Source organism: Chrysemys picta, chromosome 4, assembly GCF_011386835.1.
Source record: "Chrysemys picta bellii isolate R12L10 chromosome 4, ASM1138683v2, whole genome shotgun sequence".
Classification (NCBI taxonomy): Eukaryota; Metazoa; Chordata; order Testudines; family Emydidae; genus Chrysemys; species Chrysemys picta.
In genome coordinates, this window is record NC_088794.1 from 41,166,650 (window position 1) to 41,186,530 (window position 19,881).

At 42.8% G+C, this 19,881-nt stretch overlaps 1 protein-coding gene across 5 annotated transcripts in view; it reads left to right on the forward strand.

The window, feature by feature from the left end:
- Window positions 1–19,881, forward strand: part of SERGEF (secretion regulating guanine nucleotide exchange factor) — a 274,310-nt gene that overhangs the window by 104,167 nt on the left and 150,262 nt on the right. The window contains exon 10 of one of the 5 annotated variants that reach the window (XM_065592094.1): window positions 12,372–12,514. The exons of the other annotated variants lie outside the window; for them this stretch is intronic. Within the exon in view, the coding sequence (XP_065448166.1) occupies window positions 12,372–12,476 (105 nt within the window). The 3' untranslated portion in view covers window positions 12,477–12,514. Of the gene's footprint in view, window positions 1–12,371; window positions 12,515–19,881 lie in introns of those variants that run through there. 5 annotated transcript variants of the gene reach the window in all.

Genomic DNA, 19,881 nt, shown 5'->3' on the forward strand with positions numbered 1-19,881 from the left:
GAGCTTTGTGTCCTATAAGGCAGTGGTTCTCAACCTGGGGTACAGGTACCCCTGGGGGTATGCAGAGGTCTTCCAAGGGGTACATAAACTCATCTAGATATTTGCCTAGTTTTACAACAGGCTACATAAAAAGCACTAACAAAATGTACAAACTAAAATGTTATACAATGACTTGTTTATAATGTTCTATATACTATACACTGAAATGTAACTACAAGATTTATATTCCAATTGATTTATTTTATAATTATGTGGTAGAAATAAGAAAGTAAGCAATTTTTCAGTAATAGTATGCTGTGACACTTTTCTATTTTTATATCAGATTTTGTAAGCAAGTAGTTTTTAAGTGAGGTGAAATTTGGGGGTACAGAAGACAAGACAGATTCCCGAAGGGGGTTCAGTACTCTGGACAGGTTGAAAACCACTGCTATAAGGGGTGTACACCTCCTGTACAGCACCCTGGAATCCAGCCCTTGCTTTTGAAAAGAGGTACCACCTTTATTCTGTCTGAGAACCTGTGTTAAGGGCTTCATCCAGTGCTAATCAAACCGTAAATCTGGTTTTGGTGAAAGATGGGATGTAACTTATTGACAGGCATGTATTTTGTCTCCAGTATATCCTCCAGTATCCTGTGCTGAACATCTTCTGTGTATTTATTTATCTTTAGGAGTAAGCAAATTCTGCCATACTGTGAATGTGCTTACTAACTAACTTCTGATTTTGTATGGCTTTGAGAGTATGAACATAGGAAGCATGTGGGCCATAGTCAACTACAGTTACAGATGGCCTTTACCCCTCAAAAAAAAAAATCAGTACACAGCATTGCAAAATTATATTACCTAATTCTCAGGTTAAAAAATCCCAAAATGCTAAAATGGAGTTAAGGCACCAATCCTGGAACTCCTTGCAGATGACTGCCGTGTCCCCAGTGAGCTTAATTGACGGACTGCAGTTTGTCTTCACGCAAAAACTTGTGGGATCAGGGTCACAGTTTATAAACTCATATCTGAGATGTCAGGAAAACAACTTTAATAATAATACCTAGTTCTTATATAATGCTTATATAATGCTTTATAGATCTCAAAGGAGATCACTATCATATTGCCATATTACAGGAAAAGAGTTGTGTGACAGTTTAGAAATGCAGTGTTGAGACCACAACCTAACAACCTTACTGTGGTGCTTTGTGCACTCTTCATTCCTAGTTTGGCTTGTATATTTTGTTGAGTGAGATGCTATTGGATGCTAGTCTAGTACTTGGAGAATGAATGAATATTGTTCAGAGTTTACTTGGAAGGGTGGATAGTATGGAGCAGTGATACCCAGACTCAGTGGTTCAGGAGCCAAATGAGTGATCAGTGTTACCCAAAAGAGCCACAGTAGTGTGAATTCATTGTTTCATTTACTATTTATATATATATATATATATACATATATATGCTGACCAAGTATTAGCATTTTATCAATTACAATTGGTTATTAACATATTAATCAATCAAGATGTTTTTAATTAATTAGATTGGTTAATAATTAAATCACACAGTGTTTTAATGTCATGTGCTGCAGGAGACACCCTAAAGAGCCATTTGTGGCTTGCCAGCCTCAGTCTGAGTATCGCTGGTATAGAGCGATGTTTGTGTAGTATACGCAGAAGGTAAGGTGTATCACTGTGGTCTTCTGGTTGTCAGATGGTTGGACATGGCTTTTGTGTGAATACCTAAAGTGGAGAGTTGTTAGCCTATGTAGCTGGCATGTCATAGGAAGGAAGGCATCGGCTGTGATGCAGGCAGGTGCAAAGAGAATGCAGAGGGACCTGTGGGAAGATGCTTTATTAAAGGTCCTTTGGGAGTGATACAGTAGGCTCAGCACTACTTCTGGGTGTAGTGAGGTCCCCAGCATTAATTCATTAAGTGCCTACCAGCACACTGCGGAGTCTCTGGTCATGTAGGTGGCACATATGTGTTGGCTGATATGAAGCCAATAAAAAATCTAAACAGCTCTAATTGTCTAGCTGGAAGGCAAAAGAATGCAAGATTGTCTTATGACTTTAGTTGGAGGGCATGGAAAGGGACAAGGACAGAATAAGATTGTCTTGGGTACTTGAAAATATTTGAGAGTCTTAAAATGTAACCACAACTTAGAATTCGTGATCTTTGTGAATGCAGCTTGCAAAGCCTTTGCTGTAGGATCAGTGATTTGTGGGAAGTTTTGGTGTGTGGTAACTTGGGTTTCTGTGTGAGCAGTATTAAAACTGGATAGAGAAAGATGGCCCAACTTGCTTCTCACTCTTAAATAAGTGTAGGACCACAAATAAGGATACTTTTCACAATATAAGCAATCTTGAAAACTTTCTAGGTCTGCTGACTTTGATGAACTTTCTAAATTTTAACAGACTGTGGGCATACTTTGTAATATAATTCAGAACTATCCATATGCTTTTTAGGTGTGTGCACAAACGTGGGGTTTGGCAAAGGGGAGGTGAAGGAAATTTGCAAGCCATGTTTGTCAGTCAAAAGAGGTTTTAAGTTCCACAGGTATGCACGTACATTTTGTCATCTTGGCAGCAATCTCTCTGTCACTTAATGTCACCCCAGGAGTTCTTATGAACTTTACAAATATGCTGGCTCTCTGTGCAGTATATATACTGCCCCTTTGATGACCTGTGTAATGTCCATGAGACTTCTGGAGGAATGTATACACTTCCTGGTGTTGACAGAATGTTCATACATGTTTTTTCAAGGTGAACTCCAAAAATAAGCATCTCAGTGTGATAAATAGCCCTGTGCACTGGATCTTGTGAAAGACTCTTGAAATTTCTAGGCCAAGCTATTTTTGAAATATGACTTGACAAAATAGTGTTGGAAGATTTTAAAAACGAATTGTACTTATTTTTTCAGTTAAAGTCACTACTGAACAGGTTTTAATTGGCCTATTTGGATCCCCTTCTCCCCACCCCACTTATCTTACCTCTAATTCCTACACATGTTAAAGCAAAAAAATTGAAGAGCAGTTTTCTTCCTTTCTTTTCCCAAATACTACTCCTCCTGAGTTACCTCTCCCCACATTGTAACCCTAATATTACAGCTCTGCAGGAGTTTTAGACTCGCAGCTTCCTAGGCAGCGTGCTAGACTCCTCTGCTCAACACCTGTCCTCTTTCTACACAGAGAAGAAACAGCTAAACAGCTGAGCTATCTGAGCACTCTCCATGGAGAGGAATTAAAAAAGAAAAGTGAGACACTGTACCATTGACCTTGGATTACTGGTGTTCTATGACCCATATGCATTGATTATAAAGCCAGAAGAGACCACTGTGATCATCTAGTCTGACCTCTGGAAAAACAGCTAATCTTGATTTAAAAATCTTGGATTGTTTGTTTAACCTCAGACCTCCCCCCAAATTCTCTCCTGGTCACAGAGCCTGTCAAGGCTGGATCCCCACTTTGAACTTTAGGGTACAAATGTAGGGGCCTGCATGAAAACTTCTAAGCTTAACTACCAGCTTAGCTCTGGTTCTGCTGCCACCATTTCCCAATTAGATTCCCTTCCTGGGAAGCCCTGAGAAATCTTTCACCAATTCCCTGGGGAATACAGATCCAAACCCCTTGGATCTTAAACCAAGGAGAAATTAACCATTCCCCTCCTTCCTCCCACCAACTCCTGGTGAATACAAATCCAACCCCCTTGGATCTAAAACAAGGAGAAATTAACCATTCCCCCTCCTTCCTCTCACCAACTCCTGGTGAATACAGATCCAACCCCCTTGGATCTAAAACAAGGAGAAATTAACCATTCCCCTCCTTCCTCTCACCAACTCCTGGTGAATCAAGATCCAAACCCCTTGGATCTTAAAAACAAGGAAAAATCAATCAGGTTCTTAAAAAGAAGGCTTTTAATTAAAGACAAAAGTAAAAATCATCTCTGTAAAATCAGTATGGAAATTAACCTTACAGGGTAATCAAACTTAAAGAGCTCAGAGGACTCCCCTCTAGTCTTAGGTTCAAAGTACAGCAAACAAAGATAAACACTCTAGTAAAAGGTACATTTACAAGTTGAGAAAACAAAGGAAAACTAAGACGCCTTGCCTGGCTATTTACTTACAAGTTTGAAATAGGAGAGACTTGTTTAGAAAGATGTGGAGAACCTGGATTGATGTCTGGTCCCTCTCAGTCCCTAGAACGAACACACTCCCAAACAAAGAACACAAACAAAAGCCTTCCCCCCCCCAAGATTTGAAAGTATCTTGTCCCCTTATTGGTCCTTTAGGTCAGATGCCAGCCAGGTTACCTGAGCTTCTTAACCCTTTACAGGGAAAAGGATTTTGGAGTCTCTGGCCAGGAGGGATTTTATAGTACTGTACACAGGACAGCTGTTACCCTTCCCTTTATAGTTATGACACGCCCCCCAAATCACAGATAGTGTTGGACGTTCGGTTCCACACTGGCTGTGATTTCTTCCTGCAGTTCTAGGAGAAAACAGAGTTAATAAGACACATGTACCTTTAGACATACTACTGATTATATAAAAACTAACAATATGTTTCATTCCAAGTACAATTGTTAACCAGTTAACTCTGGGAAACTTTCCCGGGAGAGTGCATCAGCCACTTTGTTAGAAGCTCCCGAAATGTGTTGTATTTCAAAATCAAAATCTTGGAGAGCTAAACTCCACCGAAGAAGTTTTTTGTTATTTCCCTTGGCGGTATGAAGCCACTGTAGCGCAGCATGGTCTGTTTGTAGTTGGAAACGCCATCCCCAAACATATGGGCGTAGCTTTTCCAGCGCGTACACAATGGCATAGCATTCCTTTTCGCTGATTGACCAATGGCTTTCCCTCTCAGACAGTTTCTTACTGAGAAACACGACAGGATGGAATTCTTGATCCGGTCCTTCCTGCATTAAAACTGCTCCCACGCCTCGCTCGGACGCATCTGTGGTTACTAGGAACGGTTTGTCAAAGTCTGGGGCCCTTAGCACAGGGTCAGACATGAGTGTTGCCTTAAGCTGGTTAAAGGCCTTTTGACACTCATCAGTCCACTGAACTGCATTTGGCTGTTTCTTTCTGGTTAGGTCTGTCAGCGGGGCGGCGATTTGGCTGTAGTGGGGTACAAATCGCCTATAATATCCAGCCAAGCCTAAGAAGGATTGGACCTGTTTCTTAGACTTTGGAACTGGCCACTTTTGGATAGCATCCACTTTGGCCTGTAGGGGATTTATAGTTCCTTGACCCACCTGGTGCCCCAGGTAAGTCACTCTGTTTTGGCCTATTTGACACTTTTTAGCCTTAACAGTTAGTCCTGCCTGCTGGATGCGCTCGAAAACTTTTTCCAGGTGCTCCAGGTGCTCTGCCCATGAATCAGAAAAAATGGCCACATCATCGAGGTAGGCAACTGCAGATTCTCCCAATCCCGCTAGGAGACCATCTACAAGTCTTTGAAAGGTGGCGGGTGCATTTCGCAACCCGAAAGGGAGTACATTGAATTCATACACCCCTGCCTGGGTGACGAAGGCTGACCTTTCCTTAGCGGGTTCATCTAGTGGTACTTGCCAGTACCCCTTGGTTAAGTCTAAAGTAGAGATGAATTGAGCATGTCCCAATTTTTCCAATAGCTCATCTGTGCGTGGCATTGGATAGTTTTCAGGACGAGTTACAGCATTTAGCTTACGGTAGTCCACGCAAAAGCGTATTTCCCCATCTGGTTTGGGAACTAGAACCACTGGAGATGCCCATGCACTCTTAGAGGGGCGGATTATACCCATCTGTAGCATGTCCTGGATCTCCCTTTGTATAGCAGTTTTGGCATGAGGTGACTCCCGGTAGGGTGGGGTTCTAATAGGGTGAGCATTACCTGTGTCAATGGAGTGGTATGCCGGTTCGGTCCATCCTGGAGTGGCTGAGAAAATTGGTGCAAAGCTTGTGCACAGCTCCTTGATCTGCTGTCGCTGCAGATGTCCAAGGGTCGTGGAGAGGTTCACCTCTTCCACGCCACCATCCTTTTTTCCTTCGTAGTAGACACCTTCAGGCCACTCCGCGTCATCTGTTTCCTGGGCTGTAAACTGGCAAACATTTAATTCTCTGGAATAAAAGGGCTTAAGAGAATTAACATGGTATACCTTAGGCTTTATGTTGGAGGTGGGGGAGGCTATGAGATAGTTAACAGCTCCTAGGTGCTCCTGGACCGTGAATGGTCCTTCCCATGATGCTTCCATTTTATGGGCCTGGAGCGCCTTTAAGACCATGACTTGGTCTCCTACTTTGAAGGACCGTTCTCTGGAATGTTTATCATACCAGGCCTTTTGCTCTTCCTGAGCATTCTTTAGGTTTTCTTTAGCAAGGGCTAAAGAGTGTCGGAGGGTGCTTTGTAGGTTGCTTACAAAGTCTAGAATGTTAGTTCCTGGAGAAGGCGTAAACCCCTCCCATTGCTGCTTCACCAACTGTAATGGCCCCTTAACCTCGCGGCCATACACAAGTTCAAATGGTGAAAACCCTAAACTGGGATGTGGTACAGCCCTGTAGGCAAAAAGCAACTGCTGCAACACTAGGTCCCAATCATTGGAGTGTTCATTTACAAATTTACGTATCATGGCCCCCAAAGTTCCATTAAATCTCTCCACCAGGCCATTGGTTTCATGGTGGTAAGGGGTGGCAACCAAGTGATTCACCCCATGAGCTTCCCACAGGTTTTCCATGGTCCCTGCCAGGAAATTAGTTCCCGAATCTGTAAGGATGTCGGAGGGCCAACCTACCCTGGCAAAAATGTCTGTTAATGCCTGGCACACACTTTTAGCCCTGGTGTTGCTTAAGGGTACTGCTTCCGGCCATCGGGTAGCAAAATCCATGAAAGTCAGTACGTACTGCTTTCCTCTGGGTGTCTTCTTTGGGAAAGGACCCAGAATATCCACAGCTACGTGCTGAAATGGGACCTCAATTATGGGTAGTGGCTGGAGAGGGGCTTTAACCTGGTCTTGGGGCTTTCCCACTCGTTGGCACACCTCACAAGACCGGACATATTTAGCAACGTCCTTGCCCATTCCCTCCCAGTGGAAGGACTTCCCCAACCGGTCCTTGGTTCTGTTCACCCCAGAATGGCCACTGGGATGATCATGGGCTAAGCTCAAGAGCTTTACCCGATACTTAGTGGGAACTACCAACTGTCTTTGAGGATGCCAGTCTTCCTGGTGCCCACCAGAAAGAGTCTCCTTGTATAAAAGTCCTTGTTCTACAACAAACCGGGATCGGTTAGAAGAGCTGAGAGGCGGTGGGGTGCTCCGCGCCGCCGCCCAAGCTTTCTGAAGGCTGTCATCTGCTTCCTGCTTGGCCTGGAACTGTTCCCTTGATGCTGGAGACATCAGTTCCTCCTTGGACTGTGGACTGGGGCTTGGTCCCTCTGGAAGCGATGCAGGTGCTGGGGCTGTTTCCATTGACTGTGATCCACTGTCCGCTGGTGCACTATGTGGTATCTCAGGCTCTGGCTGTGCCTCTTGGGTAGGGTTATCTGCTGTTTCTGCCAGGTCAGGCTCGCTGGTGCCCTCTGGTATTGGAGTTGTAGACGGGTTTGCAAGCGCTGGACTCAGGGCTCGCAATGGTTCTGGTGCTGGTTGCGTTGCCAGTTCCGGTTCTGGGACTGGCTTTGGCTGGGTCTCTGGGATTGGATCCACTACGGCTGTTGCAGTCGTTGGCAGGGGATCCAGTTCCACCACCTTTATCTGGGTCTCCGGTAACACAGACGGGGCCCTGGTGGACGGCTCAGGAACAGGGATGGGGGTGAAACCTTGCTTAGCCTGGCTGCGGGTGACTATTCCCACTCTCTTGGCTAGCTTCACGTGGTTGGCCAAATCTTCCCCCAGCAGCATGGGAATGGGATAATTGTCATAGACTGCAAAAGTCCACATTCCTGACCAGCCCTTGTACTGGACATGCAACATGGCTGTAGGCAAGGTTACAGACTGTGACACGAAGGGTTGAATTGTCACTGTAGCCTCTGGGTTGATGAGTTTGGGGTCCACTAGGGATTGGTGGATAGTTGACACTTGAGCCCCAGTGTCCCTCCAGGCGGTAACCTTCTTTCCGCCCACTCTCAAGGTTTCCCTTCGCTCCGAGGGTATGAGAGAGGCATCTGGGTTTGGGGATCTTTGGGGTGATTGGGGTGTAATGAACTGTAATCGGTTGGGGTTCTTGGGGCAGTGAGCCTTTATATGTCCCAGTTCATTACATTTAAAACATCGCCCTGCTAAGGTATCACTGGGACGAGGTTGGTTGGTGGAGACTGGTGTGGTGGGGTGAGAAGGCGTCTGGGGTTTCCCTTGGGATGTGGGTGGGGCCTTGGGTTGTCCCCGGTGGTAAGGTTTTGTTTCGGCTTGCCCCTTCTGATATTCGCTCCAACTGCTACTAGTTTTTTTCTTTTCTGCCACCTCCACCCATTTGGCTCCAATCTCCCCCGCCTCAGTTACAGTTTTGGGCTTCCTATCTAGGATGTACCTTTCTATTTCCTCAGGAACACCCTCTAAAAACTGCTCCATTTTTACTAGGGAAAGCAGATCTTCCAGAGATTTAACATTTGCTCCTGATACCCAGGCATCACAATTTTTGTCAATGTGGTAGGCATGACGGGTAAATGACACATCGGGTTTCCACTTTAGGGCTCTGAACCGCCGACGGGCATGCTCGGGTGTTAGCCCCATTCTGAGTCTGGCCTTGTTTTTAAAAAGTTCATAACTGTTCATGTGTTCCTTAGGCATTTCAGCCGCCACCTCTGCTAAGGGTCCACTGAGCTGCGGCCTCAGCTCTACCATGTACTGGTCTGCAGCGATGCTGTATCCAAGGCAGGCCCTTTCAAAATTTTCTAAGAAGGCCTCAGTATCATCGCCTGCCTTGTAGGTGGGGAATTTTCTGGGATGGGAAGTGGTACCTGGAGAGGGGTTGTTAGCATTGGCTGGTGCATCCTGCTTAGCCTTTGCTACTTCCAGTTCATGCTTCCTTTCTTTTTCTCTTTCCTCCATCTCTTTTTCTTTCAGCTCCATAGTTCTCTTGTGAGCCTCCTCTTTGGCTTTTTCCAGCTCCATCTCTCTTTCATGGGCCTCCTTTTTGGCTTTCTCTCCTCTTGCTCTCTGCTCTGTCTCGAGTTTTGTTAATTGAAGCAGTCTCTGATGTTTTCTTTCATTTTCTTCTGCTTCTAGTTTGGCCAGTTCTATTTTTTTAGCTACTTCTTTGGTAGTCATTTTCCTGTTTTCTTGTGCTGGGTCACCCCCTATGCAGTTGACTGAAACTGGGAAGCTCTCAGCTCTGGCTGCTGCTGAGTTAACAGAGACTTTCTAACTAGCTACTCCCGAAGATGTAAAAAGAAAAAAAAAAACAATTCAGCTTGTAAATTCCCTTTACCTTTGTTTGCCCATTTGAACACTTCTCTTAACAAAGGACCTGTTAAAAAAACTTAACACCTCTGCCTTCAGGCAAGGAGAGATAAGATATGCATCTATCTACCTCCAGCTCGGCTTTCCAAGCAGCTAGAAGGAAAAAAAAATCTCACTGGCTTTTGGGTTGAAAATGATCCCACCGCTCTACCACCATGTCAAGGCTGGATCCCCACTTTGAACTTTAGGGTACAAATGTAGGGGCCTGCATGAAAACTTCTAAGCTTAACTACCAGCTTAGCTCTGGTTCCGCTGCCACCATTTCCCAATTAGATTCCCTTCCTGGGAAGCCCTGAGAAACCTTTCACCAACTCCTGGTGAATACAGATCCAAACCCCTTGGATCTTAAACCAAGGAGAAATTAACCATTCCCCTCCTTCCTCCCACCAACTCCTGGTGAATACAGATCCAACCCCTTGGATCTAAAACAAGGAGAAATTAACCATTCCCCTCCTTCCTCTCACCAACTCCTGGTGAATCAAGATCCAAACCCCTTGGATCTAAAACAAGGAGAAATTAACCATCCCCCCTCCTTCCTCCCACCAACTCCTGGTGAATCAAGATCCAAACCCCTTGGATCTTAAAAACAAGGAAAAATCAATCAGGTTCTTAAAAAGAAGGCTTTTAATTAAAGACAAAAGTAAAAATCATCTCTGTAAAATCAGTATGGAAATTAACCTTACAGGGTAATCAAACTTAAAGAGCTCAGAGGACTCCCCTCTAGTCTTAGGTTCAAAGTACAGCAAACAAAGATAAACACTCTAGTAAAAGGTACATTTACAAGTTGAGAAAACAAAGGAAAACTAAGACGCCTTGCCTGGCTATTTACTTACAAGTTTGAAATAGGAGAGACTTGTTTAGAAAGATGTGGAGAACCTGGATTGATGTCTGGTCCCTCTCAGTCCCTAGAACGAACACACTCCCAAACAAAGAACACAAACAAAAGCCTTCCTCCCCCAAGATTTGAAAGTATCTTGTCCCCTTATTGGTCCTTTAGGTCAGATGCCAGCCAGGTTACCTGAGCTTCTTAACCCTTTACAGGGAAAAGGATTTTGGAGTCTCTGGCCAGGAGGGATTTTATAGTACTGTACACAGGACAGCTGTTACCCTTCCCTTTATAGTTATGACAGAGCCCATCACTAAAATTTGACATGGATTATAGGAATTTTAAGAAGGTGGATATAGGGTTGGCAAGAGGCAAATTAAGCCATATAATGGAAGTCATGTTACAGCCTATAGCTTAGAGAGGTTACTATGAAATAAGTATTTTGAAGTCTGCAGAAAGAAGTGTATTGTTTGTACTTCACCATTACAGCTATTCTAACTTGTCTCTCACATCGTCCTTTTTAACCTCTTTTCTTGTTGTCTCATTTGCATTTAAATATCTTAGTGTGTGTAAGATGGCAAACTTCCATTCTGTCTAAACACTGGTAATACTGTCTACTTTTCTACTGCAGGTGAGCTTCAGTGAATTCTGTTCATATTTGCTTTACTTTCATTTCCACATCATCTCCTTCAAGGATAGTCATTTTAAGTTAATACCTAGTCTGCCCCATGTGCTCTTCATTCAGAGATTTGTTGATAATTCCATGATAACATATTTAGGAAAAATGCCCTTTTGAAACCTGTAATTGATTTTACTTCCAAAGACTGAGTTTCAGGTCCCGACACCACAAATTAGGGGATGGTTCTTGCTGTATTGACCTGGCAAAGGTCTTTTTCCCTAGGTGGCAAGGATATCAGGCCCCTAAAGGGAAGGGTAACTTGTATAGATCTTTGTGGTACTTATCCTGGAAATAAAAGGCTGAAGTGAAAAGATATTAGCTGCATATAGGAGAACTTACACTTGATGAGTTAAATCCTCTCCAGTGGGATATTTAGAAGTGTAGGAAGACCACTGGCTACAATAAAAAGCCATGTTTGGAAGAAGAAGCTTTTGTCTTGGACAGCTAATGCAGAACTTGAGTAATTTTTGTGGTCTCCAGTGCTTTACATTTAGAGTTAATTCAGACTTGGTTAATAATTAACAAGTAACATTTAGCATATCCATTGTTTTGCCTTTCCTAGTTAAATGAGGCTCTGCATTTTTAAATGTAAGATATAGCTTCTCTCTCTCTCTCTCTCTCTCGATTTTCCAAAAGAGAGGCTGATACAGCAAGTTACAGTGTCCTTACCATGACATTTTTATTCCAATGGATACCCTCTTAAAGGAGCACTGTGCGTTGTCCTTAAACTTTAAGATTGTTCAGTGAGTGCCACCCAGACTAGTAAAGTAGCTAAACTCACAGATTGAGACTGTCTCCCATTCTCTGGTCCCTTTGCGATGTATAAAAGGGCTGGAGCAGCATAAAGAGACCCTAAAAGCCTTATATCCGAACAGGAAGGGAGTGAAGGTGTTTCCCCTTGTGCAGGCACTGTGGAAACATCTGTAAGATTGCCTCTTGAGAACCCCCTTGCAAGATCTTGGGAAGGGAGATCTCTGCTGGGATCAGAGCTGCTGCATACAGTACTGTGGAGATTCTTGGCAGTGCCACTGCCCATAGGGCAGTCCTGGGTGGTTGCCATAACTTAGGTCTTAAGGGCTGTTTAAATTATGCTGGGAGCTTCTGCAGCCCCTGGAGCAGCCCAGAATTTGGAGGGCACAAAGGTGGTTTACAGTCTCTTAGGGTGTGTCTAATGCTGTAATCAGAGGCATGATTGCAACACATGTGGATGCACCTGAGCTAGCTTTGATCTAGCTAGTTCAAATAACAATGACAGTAAAGCCACAGCAGCTCCAGAACCCAACCAGGACCCTGGGTATGTACTCAAGTGATTAGCTAATGTTACTGCTTCACTGGTATTGTTACTCGAGCTGGCTAGAGCAAAGCTTCCTCAGGCATATGTTACTCCTGGGGGAATTCTGCGCCACAGCACATGCACAGAATATATGTCCCCCTGCATATTTCTTTGCTTCCCTGCAGAAAAATGACTTTCTCATGGGGAAACAAAGGGAAGCCACAAGAGCGGTCATGCAGCCCTCCACAGCAGTATGTTTTGGGTGCCCAGGGCAGTCGGCAGAGAGGTAAATGACTGTGGGGAAGGGGGCAGGACTGGGGAAGACACAGCGGGTGGCTCCTACCCTGCGCTGGGCTCAGCTGCTTGTCCTGGCAGGACTGGGGAGAAGGGGACTTCCTCTTAGCCTGCGCAGCATCTGGGCCTGGGTCAGACATACGCCCAGATTTCTCCCCCAGTTGTCGGAAGCTCTGCAAACTCCCCAGTCCCCCGCTTCCTTCACCCATTGCTCCTTAGCTGCAGGGAGTGGGATCCCTGTACAGGGAGCTGCTCCCTCATCCGCCCAACCCCTGTCCATCCAGACCCTCCCACCAAGCTTCACCCCCATACTCAGAAACTCCCCCCCCCAATGAGCCCCACTTCCCCCGCACCAGGATTCCCACCCCACCAAGCCCCACTCCTCCAAGCATCTGGACCCCCACTGAGCCTGCCACACCCAGAACCCCCTGCCAAGCTTTATCCCTCCATCACCCAGACAGTGATCTCCCACCTCTGTGCAGCCAGTGGCCTGTGCTCCCCAGTGCCATGCTGGAGCCTCCACATTTATTTGACAAATAAAATTTGCAGAATTGTAAAATATTGTGCACACATTTAATATTTTTTTGGTGCAGAATTAATATATTTTTGGCGCAGAATGCCCTCAGGAGTAATATGTACGTGTGCTGCAGTCACACCTTTGATTCCAGTTTAGACAGACCCTCAAAGATGCAGCGCAGAATCTCACCCATTCTTGTCCTCAGAATTGTGTCAAGTACAGTAGTTGGGTAAGAATCAGAAGCAGGTTAGTACATCCAATTACTGTAGAGACTGGGTTAAAGGGTAGAGCTAGACTGTGTCTTCATGCTAGTTATAGTATTGTCATGCTGTATTCAAACAGAGATATATTGTGCTGTCAACATTTGCACTCTGAGTGAAGAACTGACTGTAAGACATTACAGATGGTTGACAGACTGCAGTAAATCCCAACTAATGAAGAAATGCAGAGCATGTTAATTTACATGTAAGTTGAAGCAATTGGCTGCTAACAAAGCCTTTAAAATTATCTCTGTACTGAGCGATCATAAATCACCTGTGTGAGACTAATATTTCAATAATAAATAATATATTTTAAATTAAAAACTATATAGCTTTAAATTATACTGTTATAATTTGATAACTTGTCCTGTAATTCACTGAATGAACTTCAGTCCATGTGCCGAAATAATGTTGCAAGAAATAATTATATTTTACAGAACCAATTTATTATGAGCAACAACCTCAAAACATGAATATATTGTCTTCCAGAACTAACTGTTATGATGTTCAGGTTATGTGGAGGATATAGCTGCAGTTTAATAAACATGCAACATACAGTACATATAATTATAAATAAAACTATTACAAAAAGCATCACATTTTTTACAGGGTGATCCACTTTAGCAGTAGTTTGCAATTTTACAATTAAGAAAAACAGTAAGATTAGATTCTGCTTCAGTGGAGAAATTCGTTTGATTCCTGCACCTTGACTTTGGAAAAATAGAATCAAAATTTGTGAGTGGATTTCTCATCTTGATGGTTATCCTCCAGACTATTTTAAAAATTGGCACTGTTGAACTGACAAATATCTCTTCATCAGTACTTGACATTAGCATGGCTGTACTGTCAGAATATTGCAATCTCCAGAGTATTAGGTAGAGAAGTAGACAAAGAAGGAATTAAATGAGGAATAATTATTATGCACCATTCCTTTGTATATTCTTTGTGAGCACACTTCATTTGCCAAAGTGTTATTGGTATAAGGCATTCTAATGAAACAACCTTGATGTAAGTCCAGCTGCAATGTTTAGAAGTTCCATCCATATTTTAGACAGGTGTTAAAATTCTAGGATATCTTTAAAGAAGATGTTTAGAAAATAACTTTATTTTTTTTTGTTCTCTGTACACGTTTGTTGACACAAATCATCTGAAAATGTGAAAACAGCTAGACTTAAACAGCAGCTATACCTCCTCAGGTTAATCGTCCATTATGGAGTCTTCTCACCTGGAGCTGGCCACTGTTGTAACAGGGTCGTGGATTAGATGGACCACTGGACTGATCCAGGATGGAAGTTCCTGTGTTCCTCCCCTCACTGCAGTATCAGAACAGCAAGCCATGACTGCTAAAAATGACTAAAATAACTTTGTCTCTAGGTGTCTTCTCCTTGTTTTGAGAGCGTGAGTGTGTGTGTGTATAATATAATATATACACATGCACACTGCATAGCAGCATGAGGTGGATTTTCTTTGCCAGCATGATGGACAGTTGCTGATTCATGAAAGAAAACAACCATCCTGCCAAGAACTGGAAACTTGCCATGTTGCTAAATAAACTGAGATCCCACTCCCATGGGCAGAGTGGAATTTCAGAATGAACCATTAAATAGTCTTCTTACTGAGTGTAGTAAGATTGAATGTAACAGATGAAACCACTGTTTTTCCTCTTACTCTAATTTAGAACTCTACGACTAAGAAACAATTTAATGAAGGCATCTTAGATTGCATTTCCATCTAAGCAATTCCTTTTGCCAGTAATCTATTTGTTAGGATAGTTCTCTGTATAGATAGAATCTATTTTACTTTTATCACCAAATGCTTTAGGGGGGAGAGAGGGAACAATTCAGAGTAGATCCATGGATTCCAAGAGGGGTTTAGTTAACAAAATAAAGGTTCAGAGTGATGAGAGGAATTTTAATAAAGTGAAAGGTATCAGTGAGGACAGGAGCTTAGAAGGATTCAGTAAAGGGTTGGACATTTTATGAATAACAAGAACATCCAGAGTTACAGTAGGTAGTAATAAAAACAAACTCCAAGAACTTTGAAAGGGGGATAAGCTTTCATGCTTAAGGGCATCAGCCAACCCCTAACTAATGGGGGTTAAGGAGAAACTTTCCCTGTGGGCAGATTATTCTGGAACTACCTACTGTAGGGTTTCTTGCACCTGCCTCTGAAGCACTTGGTACTGGACTAGATGGAGCACAAGCTTGATCCAGTATGGCAATTCCTGTATTCCGATGAAAACTTTTTTTCACCTAAATCCTGAAGTCTATTTCAGGCAAAATTCCCATTGCCTGAATAAGTACTGAGGGCTTGATGCTCTGCTCAGACAGAGTGGAGAAGTGGGTTGCAGAGAACTGGTTGCAACTCCCTGGTCCTACCTGACCCCCGCATACGTTAAAGCATTGAGAGAACTGGGCATAGAGGAACATTGCTCTGCAAAACACCCACACTCAGTCATTGGGACACCTCTGACATGCCTCTTTCCTCCTCTTATGTGGCGAGGCAGCAAAACCATGTCCACTGGCTTTTATTGGCTGAGAGATTCCTGTGCAGGTGGAATTTGCTCAGTTCAATGTGGCCTTACCAAACTGGAGAATCCAGCCCTCAGTAAAAACTTAGGTCTCATTATTCTGTTGCCATTAATGAGGTTGAGTAGTAGCTTACTCCATGAAAAGTTTAAATTAATTGACGTTAATCTGACCTGAAATAAAGGGCCTTCTTGCAGAGTAAAGTACTGCTTATTTGAAGTAAGAGTGGCAAAGTCTAGCCCTAGGTGGAGGACTCTTTTCTTTGTAGGAGATGGAACGTTAATTATTAATGGTAGTAGTGGCAACTGGTAGATAAGAGGAATAATCAACAGCAAATTTCTTATGTAAAATTCCTCCTATTTTGCATGTCTCCAGATCCATCAGATTAAAGGATTATACTGCATATAAAATACATGGGCTGCCAAATTCCTTATTGATAAAGATGCCAGTGTGGATTATCTCTTCTGCCTCAAGATGAGGGTCATCATTGGGTCAGGGCAGTGAATGATGAAATGCAATTATATTGTACATTATAATAATGACTCATGTCTTGTAGGTGCCTGTGGTATGCAATCTGGATGTATTGCACATTCTGATGGATGTTTAATTTTGTTTTCTCTTGCCATTGGCTGGTATCACCTCTCTTAATGGATAATGAGACTAGTTGTTGCAGAAATTTTGCATAAGAACTTCAGAGTCCATTTTTGGAACTGTGAGTTTTGATTCAGTAAATTAGTGCAATTACAATAATACAGATATCAGTGACTGCTGGTTTCTATTGCTTATCTCAAGCTACAAAGATTTTACAAGAACCTTTCCTCAATCAAACCAAACCTATTGCACTTTAATATGTAAACCTTTGCTAAAGGCCCTGTTCATGCAGTGGTGAACAGTCGTTTCCTGGAGTACTTCCATTGAAGTCAGTGGGACTGCTTATGAATAACTGCTAATAAAAAACAGAGGCTCTCATTTTCTCCCCCATGGACCAGATGATTAGCTGGTGTTAAGGGGTAGGAGTGTAAATCCATTGGCCCAAAGTGTGTCCCCTTAAGCAACTATTCAACATTACTACAGTTTCCTTCTACTTAATGCTTTCTTTTTATTATGGTCAATGCTAAATGTAGAATCATAGAATATCAGGGTTGGAAGGGACCTCAGGAGGTCATCTAGTCCAAACCCCTGCTCAAAGCAGGACCAATCCCCAGGCAGATTTTTGCACCAGATCCCTAAATGGCCCCCTTGAGATTGAGCTCACAACCCTGAGTTTAGCAGGCCAGTGCTCAAACCACTGAGCTATCCCTCCCCCCTTAACAAAAAGGAGGCGTCAAAGTGGTGTTTAGGGCCCTCAGAAGGGGCCCACACTACCAGGTACAAATACCTGTCCCCAGCCTCTCTACTGTAAATATTAGAATATGTTCTTCTTTTGGACTCTCTGCATTTCTATTCATGGGAAAGGGAGTTAAAACAAAATAGCATTAGTACTGTAAACAACTGTAATTTTGTTTGTAAGGGTATGAGCGAAGCAAGAGAAAAATATATCCCACCAAGTATCTTACTTCAAATTACCCCTGATAATATCCCATGATTTTGTGGTTAACGTGAAAGAATGTAAATCAGGCAATCTGGTTTTTATTCCTGTCTCTGTGAAGAGTAATTTAAGACACGTATATTCTCCATACCTCAGTTTCCCCAACTGTCAAAGATAAAAGATAATGTTCTTTACAAGGGTGTTGTGAGACTAAATTCACTGAAGTCTGGAAAAGGTCTTTGGGATCCTCAGAGGGAAGGCATTATGGAAGTACAAGGTATTACCATTATTATAACGGAATACTGCCATAGTATTGGGCTCTTTTGGCTAAGATCTAGTATAGTGTCAATTTTCTATTGGACGACTCCTAGGACTAGGGACTGTTCCCTGTCTTTACAGAGAAGTGGACTGTTTGATTCCATCTCTGACTACTGTGACCCCACTGTGTTGCAGTACAGCACAATATAACCTCAGAACCAGAATAGTCTTCATTGTTAGATATATATTGACACAGTGAGATAAATGTGGTGGATCAGATTCTGCCCTCAGATGTGTATGTGTGCAATTATCGCTGAAGTTAATAAGAGGTAAGGTGTGTGTGCGCGCGCGCCTGAGGTCAGGTTTGACTACAGGGTACTTAAGTACCTAATCTTAAATACTGCAGTAGGATTAGGGTTGCAGTTTTCCTTGGTGGAACCCTTCTGTAATGACAAGTAAATGAAAGGAGGAGAAATTGTGCTCTGGCTGTAGTGTTTTAAGTTATAGAACTCATTAGCTGGTTCAGAGAAGAGATACCAATGCTTATGGCTTTACCAGCCTTCCTTTCACAGATATTGAGCAGAAAGGATCATTTGAGTATACTGTGTATATATTTGCAGGAGATTTACACGATTAAAATAGGAATGTTCTTAATCTGCTGGGAACATTTTATTTTTTGTATTTGATGTAAAATAAGTTTATGAAAATGACTTCAGCTTAAATAGACTCCGTGGATATAGTACTTTTCCACTGAATTTACCAGGAGCTGCGAATGTGTTATAACGAACTGCACTGCAGGCTGCAGCATCTGATTGTCATGCCAGGAGCATCACTAGCGTAGAGCTAAATAGAGATTGGTGAGGAAACTGGGTCAGGAAACAGGCCTACTGTACCTGCAGAGACTGCAGAGTGCAATAGCAAAGAAACAGAGTGTCCACGGCATGGCACTGTCTTACAAAACATAGATGAGTTGGCTGGTGAGAACATGTTTTTGATATTACACATGGCTCAGGTTAGCGATGCTTCTGCTTCTTCCCCCTCCCCCCCCTCATTCCCAGCCCCTGTTTTTTGCCAGGTGATTTTTAGCTGTGGCCATTTTGCCTCTCTCCCTTCTATAGTCCATAATGCATTTTCCTTTCTCCCAGAGCTCAGAAATATCCTTGCTGATTTCCTATATAGGAAGGACACTGTAGGTTGATTTTTTTGTATTAGGTGTGGTGTTAAATGTAAGATCAGTTAACATCCCTCTCCCCCATCACAGCATATGAAAACTGTATGAAAGGTATGTGGCAAACTGGCCAGGAATCTGGAGCACCTTGCTCAAAAAAATAAAAAAGGCCCTTCGATCCAGTTTGATTCGCTTAATAACATTGACTTATTAGCTATGTCATGAAGAATGAAATTTAAAAAAACAAACAAGCAAAGGCACTACAAGGTCAATAAAAAGCAAAGCCATTCATAAGTGGAACACTGCATCATCACAGAATGTGGTTGCTGCATGAATGGAGTGTTAAACATCACAGATGAAGGGAAAGCAAAGACCGAGTCCAGAAAGAGCACTTTGAAGCATTTTCCCTTGGGCATTTTGAAATGAGCCGTAAAACAACTTTTAAAGTACTTCTCTGTGAGTTGAAGTGAATTGAAGATGGGGGGCAGAAGAAACATTGATTATGGCCCCAAATAGCCCTCTTTTATTGGAGATTTGGTACATTATTTGTGTATCTGTGTCAAGAGAGTAAGTGAAGACCTAAAGAAAAGAAGGTAAGTAAAACAGAACAGTTAAGTGCGGGATTTTTTAGTCCTTAAAGATTATTTTTTTAATTATAGCTGACGCTGGATGGAGTGAAAGAACTTTTGTCATTATTAATTTTGTTTTGTTTTTGGGGTTTGCTTTAGATGTGAACCAACTATGGAAATGGGGAAACAGCAAAAATAAGTATATACATATTGCAGTTTGTAGAGAACTGTACCACAGTAACTAAAAGGGAAAATACTTTTTAGAAACATTGCTATATGTGGCCCATAACTGCCACAAATAAATGGAATATGGGTTAGTTTCAGAGTCCTCAAAATGTTAGGCAGTCAATCCTGCAAGGTGTTAAATGCCCTCATCCCTGCAGTTGCAGTTGCAGTTGACGTCAGTGGAAGTTAATGGACCTAATGCAAATCCCATTGAAGTAAATGAGAAAGGCCTCCCATTTGCTTCAGGGGGATTTGGATCAGGCATAAGCAAGAGCTTTGGTGATAGTCCAGGTTTTATATATATCCCAGTCTTGGAATCTGAAATTGGAAGTGGAAGTTGAGAAGCCT